This window comes from Empidonax traillii, unplaced genomic scaffold (genome assembly GCF_003031625.1).
Source record: "Empidonax traillii isolate 1590-97213 ecotype Southwest subspecies unplaced genomic scaffold, ASM303162v1 scaffold26:size2357266, whole genome shotgun sequence".
NCBI classification, from domain to species: Eukaryota; Metazoa; Chordata; class Aves; order Passeriformes; family Tyrannidae; genus Empidonax; species Empidonax traillii.
In genome coordinates this window covers 1,163,894-1,172,301 of record NW_020955219.1, presented here as the reverse complement: position 1 = coordinate 1,172,301, position 8,408 = coordinate 1,163,894, and the positions used below count along the sequence as shown (strand labels likewise).

General features: G+C 54.8%; 1 protein-coding gene across 1 annotated transcript; it reads left to right on the top strand.

Moving 5' to 3' along the window:
• Positions 1-252: 252 nt before the first annotated feature.
• On the top strand, positions 253-7,570 carry CREB3 (cAMP responsive element binding protein 3). Its single transcript, XM_027906802.1, has 11 exons — positions 253-272; positions 934-1,385; positions 2,091-2,228; positions 2,311-2,563; positions 2,776-2,888; positions 3,091-3,183; positions 3,738-3,844; positions 5,173-5,241; positions 5,398-5,482; positions 5,617-5,698; positions 6,134-7,570. Exons 3-11 carry the CDS (start codon positions 2,091-2,093, stop codon positions 6,472-6,474), a joined length of 1,281 nt encoding a protein of 426 aa, XP_027762603.1. The 5' UTR covers positions 253-272; positions 934-1,385; the 3' UTR covers positions 6,475-7,570.
• Positions 7,571-8,408: the final 838 nt, after the last annotated feature.

The following is an 8,408-nucleotide window of genomic DNA, read 5'->3' as shown; positions in this document are numbered from 1 at the left end:
CCCCCCCCCCCCCCCCCCCCCCCCCCCCCCCCCCCCCCCCCCCCCCCCCCCCCCCCCCCCCCCCCCCCCCCCCCCCCCCCCCCCCCACCTCCCGGCCACACCCGCCCCACGCTCCCGCCGCCCGCGCGCCGCCCACGCGCTATCCTTCCCATCCCCACCCGGCCAATGGGCGCCCGCGACGTTGGAGCGGCCGGACGGCGCCGGCGCGCGCGCGCTTCCCGCCGGGATTGGAGTGACGTCACCGCCGGTGTGTTGGAAGCGGCGGCGGAGCGGTGAGGGGCGGGTGAGGATCGAGATCGGCCCCGGCACACGGCGAGGCCGCGAGTTCTGCGGGCAAGGGACCGGGGGCTTGGCGGTGTGGGGTCACGAGTCCGGAGGGTGGTCAGGAAGTCCGGGATCTGGAGGTCAGGGGCCTGTGGTCCCAGATCGGGGGATATGGTATGCGGGGATCTGGGGTCTAGTCTGAGGGTCAGGGGTTCCAGGGTCCGGGGATCAGGGATTCTGGGGCTGAAGGGAGCTGGGGGATAGCGGGTCGGTGGTCTCGCCCCACGACGGGGGCTGTGAGAAGCTGTCTTGGCTTCCCTGGTGTGGGTCTCCTGGAGAGGGGATTGGCACCTGCGCTCCACTCAGCCTCCCTTCTGACGCAACCTGCTTCTGTTTCCCCTTGTTGTCCTGCCCATGCTGCCTGCCTGGTGCACACCTTCTGCGGAGAAACTCCTCCGAGCCTTTGGAAGCCGTGGGCATTGTCATCCCTGGCTCTGCCCAGCTCCCCTTCCTTTTGGTGCTCCACTTTTCTGCCGGCAGCCCTGCTCCCAGGCAGCTGTCACGGCAGCCCTGTGGCTGGGGACTACCCTGGCTTTCTGGTTTTGGGTGGGGTTCCAGGTGTTTTTGGGGGTATTATATTTTTTTTCTGTTTCACTCTTTACTTTTCAGACTGTGACACCTGACAGCTGGATGTGAAAGCTTAGCAGTGCTAATGGAGTCACACGATGGATGCCCACGCTCTGACGGCATGAGCGGAGCTTTGGCTCAGGCGAGCCGGCCGGGCTGATCCCAGCCCAGCTGATCCTGGCCCAGCCATGCCCTCTGTGACAGCCATGCCGGGCTGCATCTTCTCAGGGACAGAGGTACCTGGGCCATGTCTGATCCAGAGATAACAGCAGCAGCCTGAGCTGGGGCCAGACAGAGCTAAAGCTGCTGCAGCCGCACACGTGCACAGACACCGAGGCAGGGTTTGACTGCAAGTCCATCGCTCTGTCCTGTCAGCTCCTGTGGCTCCCTGAGCCCCCTGAGCTCTGGGTGATCTCCCTGTGAGAAGGGACACCTCTCTAGGTCACTCCTCAGGGCTGAGAGACCCTTTACCAGGGTCTGATCTCTTCAGCAAGGTAAGGAGCATTTTACTTTTGGCCTAAAAGTGTATTGTGTGCTAGTGATGTTTTATAGATATCCAACTGTAGCTTAATTATTACAAGTGTGTTAAGTAGTGGAGTGTTTGACAGCTGTCTGAATTACTAAATCATCATTCAAGTTATTGCTACATCACTCACTAATTACCCTTCAATGATCGCTTAATCACCATCTGATTATTGTTTAATTTCTCTTCAGTCATTGATTAGTTAGAATTTGATTATCACCTAATTGTTAGCAAAATCCTTTTAGTTAACCCCTCAACAGTTAACTCCTCTTAATAATTTTCCTGTGACAGGAGGCTGTCTCTGTTGGCTGCACAGTGGGGGTTTGGCACTTTTGGGCTTCTATGGAATAGCAGGATCTTGCATGCTTTCCATACCAGAAAGTTTGGGGCTGTTTTGCTTTTCATCTCCTTCCTGCAGCTTTTTGTGTGCTGGCTTTTGTGTTCTGGCTCCTGTGGCTTGGTCCCAGCAGCCCAGTGGGGAAACTGGCATGTAGGGACCACCAGTACTGCCGTCAGAGCCTTGTTGAGGAAGTACTTGGGGACTGGTCATCACTGCAGGGCCCTGACAGCTGTTGACATTGCATGGGGAGACTTTTTCTGTAGGGTCTGAGGGGCATCTCGAAGCAGTGCCGGTGTCTCCCCTTGTACCTCTGCTCACATTGAGTGTCCTGCTCAGATGTCATGCCCAGAGGGACTGGATGCCTTGGCAGACATGGATCTGCTTGACTTTCTCCTGAAGGATGATGCTCCCTGCCCTGAAATTCCAGAGGAGCAGAATGGTTTGATGGAAGACTGGGTCCTGCCAACACCCGAGGTGAGTTGTCTGGGAGAGATTGCTGCTGGGTTGAGATTCAGGAGGTTTGTGTCCCTGCTGAGCAAAAGCTGTTCCTCTGCAGCTCCTGGACAAGGAGATGGATGACTTCATCAGCTCACTGCTGAGCCCCTTAGAAGATGAACCAGGCATGCTTGATTATTTGCCTGCCAGCAGTGACAGCAGCATTTCTGAGGATCAGCATCTGTCCCCTTGCCCTGGCAGCAGTTTTGCCAGCAGAGACATTGTGCAGGTTGATCACAACTATTCCCTCCACTGGCCTGTGCTGGAAAGCGTGAGGTCTGACATGGCAGAAGGAGATGTTACTATTGAGCTGGGTGAGTGATGTGTGTTGTCTCTTTCTGTCTTGAATACAGATGAAAACCAGTCCCACACAGAGGGTTTTTTGGGTGGGTGCCAGGCAGTGGTGGAGAGAGCCAAGTCCAGGGGCTTTCTGCTGCCATAAAATTGTGGTTTTGTGCTACTCAAAGTGGTTAATCAGGTGCTGCCTCACTAAGTCCAAGTGCCTGACTCTCCTTTCCTTCCCCAGGGACATGGGTGGATTTGGAAGGCACAAGCCAGGCACTGGAACGGAGCTCCAGTTCCCCCATTGCTGTTGGTGTGGAGTCTGAACCCCAGCTTGTGCCTGGAGCCATCGTGCAGGTACTGACTGCCATGCCTGTGGACCCCCACCATTGCTTTTGCTCATGTCCCTCCTCTTCTGGCTTGGCTCCTGTGGGGGATATCTCTGAGGGAAAGCACAATGCTGCTTTGGGAGAGCTGATCCTGATTCTGTGTGTTTGCTGCATCCCCTCCCTGCCCTGTACTTTGCATTCTCAGCATGTGTATTTTTGCTGTTTTCTAGTGTGATTTCCCGGAGCTGGTCCTGACGGAGGAGGAAAAGCAGCTTCTGGAGAAAGAAGGTGTTACATTACCAACGTGTCTGCCACTGACCAAAGTGAGTCCTTGCTAGAGTCAAACAGACTTGGACCACTTGAGAATGTCAGCTAATGCCGGGATTTGAGAACACAAGACAGTGCCTTGATGAGAATATTGGTGTCCAAGTGCTGTGTTCAGGGTAATGTGCATCAGGGCTTGGTATCCTTTTCATCCTTTCGAGTCAGGGGATGTCCATGTGCACAGCAACTTCTGCTTTCCTAGTCAGCTGGATAAAAAACCCAATGAGACCTGGCTGCTGTGAGTCTCCACACTCATGACTGCTTGCAGGAGGCAGATATGCCACAAATAGCTCCAGCCCTGTTTTTTTTGCTGACTAGTGGCTTGTGAGACACGTGGTTTTTATTTCCCTTTGGTCTACCTCACTTTTGCTACACCTTGGAAGCTGCTGGCCACATCAGCAGGCCAGAGTTTGCCTTGCAGTTCATTCCACAGTGTGGGAGGGACAGAAGACACAAAGCACTTGGGCCGGGCCCTGAGATGTGTGTGGGGTCTGGGTGGGTGGGATTGCCTGTACCCCAGGGTGGCTGTTAACAAGAAATGACCCTTTTGCAGGCTGAGGAGCGAATTCTGAGGAAAGTGCGCCGTAAGATCCGGAACAAGCAGTCAGCTCAGGATAGTCGTCGCCGGAGGAAGATCTATGTGGATGGCCTGGAAAACAAGTATGGGTACACAACAGTGTCATTCAACACTGAGGGGTTCTTTTAGGGATCCTTGGCAGAATGACGATGGCACTAAATCATGGTTTCAATTACATCCCTTTTGAAATCTCTTTTCTTACCATGTTTTGTTTAGGATAGCACAGAGTTTGTGATTTGGAATGGCACAGGTTTTCTTCAAGTAGAATCAACGTAGTCAATCTATAAACAGTGTAATACAGGACTTATCGTACAACTTAACTTACAGTTTCGAGTCACCTACATCCTAATGCAGCTTTTCTGATCACCTGCACCTTCTGCAGATCAGGTCAGATCTTAGTACATGGTTTTCTGTGTCAATATAATGATCATAACATAGACTCAAAAATTATATATAAAAGAATATGAGTAACTCTCTCAGTCTTGGGAGGAAACAGGCTGTGGTGGACATGTCCCTGCCCAGAAGGGTCCTGGGTCTCACTGTCCAGCAGCAGCTCCAGTCCAAGTTCCCCCTTAGAACTTGCAATTGCTTGATTTTGTGGACAGTGCACTCTGTGCTGTTGTGCTTCTCTGCTCTGTGACAGGGCTGGCTGGGTGCCTGGGATCTTCAAGGCTGGTAAGGGAAACAGAGTAACAGGCCTAGTGCCCAAGAACCTTGAGGCTGGCAGAGAGGAAAAGAAGAAATCTATCTGTTTTGGTACTTGGTGTACTGGACCTTCAGGGCCTGATAACAATGGGATGGGAACGAATACATGACCTGCTAGGTCAGAGAAAGGCTGCTCCCCTTGTACATGGCCTTAGTTGTGCTGACCACATTGCCAGGGCCAGGAGCAGGCAGTGCCTATCACAAGCTGCTGTGCTGTTCTGCTGCTGGGCTCTTGCCACCCTGGGCAGAAAGTGAGGCTGACCCTGTGGGGCAGCAGCTCTCTGCAGAGCGTTCAGAACCTCAGGACGTAGCCTGCCTGGCTCTCTTATGTTTGGATATGGTCCAGAGCCTGCTTTGTTCAAGCCAGGTGGCTGACCTGCCAGATCCCATGTGTTTTCCAGGTCAGGCTAGTTTGCAGTACAGCCTGATGTTGCAGGTCTGCAGGGCTGGTGTGTTACTACAGCATCCTTAGGGTTTAGTCTGGTGCTTTTCTGCACAAATGGCCAGGGCTTCACCTCCCCTCAAATCTGGTATGAGATGTCTCTCTGGGCTTTGCTGCAGGTGGTATGAGGACCAGTGTTGTCTGCCCCAGCCACCCAGAGGTGGTAGCTGATTACCTGAGGAGAAGTCCCTCTGGGAAAGTCCGTGCTGTTAACTAACAAAACCTCTCTGTTTTACCCCTATGCTGTTCGTCCTTCCTGGAAAGGGTGGCAGCCTGTACAGCTCAAAACCATGAACTGGAGAAGAAGGTGCAGCAGCTGCAGAAGCAGAACATGTAAGTTCTTCTTGCTGGATGTGGCAGGAGATGTGGTGGGGAAGGCCATTCTTCTGCTCAGGACTGTGACCTGTCCCTGGCTGCAAAGGGATGGGGGGAACCCTGCAGCTCTTGGTTCAGCTGCTGTGCTAACCTGCACTGCCTGCTCTCCTGCAGGTCACTGCTCAGGCAGTTGCGGAAGCTGCAGGCCTTGGTGAGACGATCTGCCCCGAAAACCACCAGAAGAAAAACCTGCACAATGGTAAGTGGTTTCAGCCCCAGTGTCTGTGGAGGGGGGATTCTGATGTCCTTACAAGTTTGGGGGAGAAGTGTTTATTGCAGACAGTGATGCCTGTCCATCTTTGCTGAGATCTGTGCTGATGTTTCTGTTTCCAGATCGTGTTTCTGTCCTTCTGCCTCGTTCTCTCCCCCAGTATCCGCTCACCTGGGAGCGTAGAGCCACAGCTAGAACCCAAAGGTGAGTGCCCAGATGGGGACTGAGGTGTGGGTTCAGGTGAAGCGCTGCCCTGCAGATCACAGCACCTTCCTCAGAAACGGCCTGAACTCTGAGGCACCTCCAACTCAGCAGCCCCTTGCCTGGGGTGGCCACTAGGTTTGGCTTTGCTGTCTCACCCAAGCTGTGGACTCTTATCTCAGCCCTGTTGCAGAGGGCTGCCTGGGAGCAGGGCCCTGGGCCAGGGGCGGTGCAAGGATTGGAGAGATCCGGTCTCTCTTGGAGCACAAGCTGTGCTTGTGCCTGGCAGCTGTGCAGCATCCTCTCCCCGCCTCCCCTGGGAGGAGGAAGCCCTAGTTGAACAGTTTGTCCTCGCTCCTGGGCTCTGTGGTGGCTCTGTGCTTGGAGCTGGAGGGTTGGAGGCTGGAAATTACAGAGCTGGCTCTACCTCTCTTACAGTGCTGTCACGGCAAATCCGCGAGTTCCCGAGCCAGGGAGCACCTGATGTGCAGCAGGATGCTGAACTGGAAGGCTTCAGCCTAGAGCCTGGGGACTCCTCACTGTCAGGCAATCTCAGTCAGTCATGGGAAGAGGGGCAGAGTCCACTTGACCCCGATCCCATACCTTTCAACAGCAACTCGTCCTCTGACCCCCCGGCAGCAGCAGGCTCCGAGCTGGGACTGCCCCAGAGTGACCCCTTGCCGGCAGCGGTGCTGGTGCCATGGAAAGCCAAGGGTCAGGAGTGGGTGGAACACCCTGACAGAGTTCTCATCCAGCAGCACCATGCCAACGAGATGTGACCACTGCTGCTTCCTTGGGGTGATGCTGAGCACCCCATGGGGCAGGGACAGAGCTGCATTAACATAATCTGTCCAAGCAGTTTCTTCTGAATACTCTCCAAATTGGCAGTACCTCGGAGGATTTACCAGGGAGGAATCATTCTGACACCATAGCAGGACTCCATCTGAGACAGGACAGGAAATTCTGGAAACTTCATTATGGCTGCTGATGTGACTTGCAGCCTGGAGTGCATCTGGTGGCTTGTGGGGATGGGCTGTGGTGTGGAGGGTGAAGGTGGTCGGGCCTGAGGCGCCTGTGCTTGGTATGACTGGATGCAGTTCATGATGGAGGCCACTGCCCTGCTTTTTCCCTGCCCAGGTGGAGATGAACAGGCACTTCTTTACTCTGTGTGGTGTCTGCATGCATCTGTCCCATGTCCCTTCCCCTTAATCCTGCAGTGTTGCCTAATTTCTAAGTAGTGAGGTCGTGAGTTGACCTTCAGTGCCCTCACAGGGAGTGGTCCTGCCTGCCACTGTGACAGACCCAGTGTGTCGCCTGTTCCTGCTAGCTTTTGAGCCATGGCCACAGCTCCCAGCCTGGCTAGAGAAGGTAATGTGGAGTCCTTCCTGAGCCATGTGTGCTGTTTGCCGACTGTAAGGGCTGAGCCTTTCATCTGCTGCAGGCTTCTGGGCCTCAGGGAGCTGGCACACCTTGAGCCAGACTGCTGAGGCAGCATGGATGGAGAGCAGCAGAGATGCTTGCTCTTCTGAAGGCTTTCCTGGCCACGGTATGGTTTCAAAGCCATGTCCTCGTGTGCCCAAGCCTTGCTGTGCTCGCTGGTGATGCAGTGGACTGGTTCCTGTTGCTCCCCACGGCTGAGCAGAAACACTTTGAGCTGGTGAACTGCACCTTTCCTGAAGTGAAGCTTAGATCAATCTGTAGATCAATCTCATCCAACTTCAGGACATTTCATAAAGTCACATAGAATGGTTTGTGCTGGAGGGGACTGGTAAAGGTCATCTAGTCAAGTTCCCCCTGCAATAAACAGGTACATCTTCAACTGGATCAGAATAATAATAATACCTTCCTTATTAATAAAGTCTAAATAAATACTAATGGTGTGTGACTGTGTCCTCTGTGCTTGTTCTGGTGAGGTGCTGGGCTGCTGGGTGAAGGCTGAGGACTGCAGCTGGGGCTGGGGGCCTTGTGGGAGGAACCCAAGGGAGGCTGCAGTGATCACTGTAACAGCCCCTGAGGCAGAATGCGTGATGCATTCCCTTCCCGTGGCTGTGCAGAGGGGCTTGTTGAGGCACGGCGCAGGTTTGCAGGGCTGTTGCTCTGCTCTCACCCCCCTTCAAGGGTGCAAAAACACTCTTTTGGAGAGAAGTGTGTGTGGTGAGCAGTTGCCCACGGCGCACACCCGAGCCTGCAGCGCCGCGGAAGCAGCAGCTTCCCCGGTAAGGAAGCGCGGGGAGCCGGTGCTGGTATCAACCCCCACTGCTGCTTTCGTAACGGGGAGCTGCACAATCGCAGGAAGTGGAGCAGAGCCAGGGTGCTGCAACAGCCCTGTCCCCTCGGCCGCCCGGGGCCACTGGGAAGGCCCTGCCTGCTGTGGGGTTGCTAAATCCGGGCTGAGTCCTGGGTCTGGTTGGGGTCGCTGGGTCCATGGGAGGCACTAGGAGACCCCGAGGTCAGGCTGTGGAGCCCAGTGTGGGGGCTGGGAGCATTGAAGCCCCCAAGGCTGTGGGTGAATGAAGCTCCACACTTGCAGCCCCCTTTGGAAGCAGAGAACGTTCATGCTGGCAAACGAGATACTAAACTGAACGTTTTGTATCTGCCTGGGGAGGAGAGACTCCCCCAGGGATCTCAGGACAGGCAGCAGCAGGGTTTCAACAGTGTCAGGTCACAGTTCAGTACCCTGCCTAGGGCTGGCACCCCTCAAGCATCTTCAGGA

Bases quoted from the DNA above. Each gene is read 5' to 3' on its own strand.
- CREB3 (XM_027906802.1), top strand. From the start codon at position 2,091: ATGTCATGCCCAGAGGGACTGGATGCCTTGGCAGACATGGATCTGCTT. The intron at 3,184-3,737 runs GTGAGTCCTTGC...ACCCTTTTGCAG, and splicing joins CGTGTCTGCCACTGACCAAA to GCTGAGGAGCGAATTCTGAG. The intron at 5,699-6,133 runs GTGAGTGCCCAG...CCTCTCTTACAG, and splicing joins GCCACAGCTAGAACCCAAAG to TGCTGTCACGGCAAATCCGC.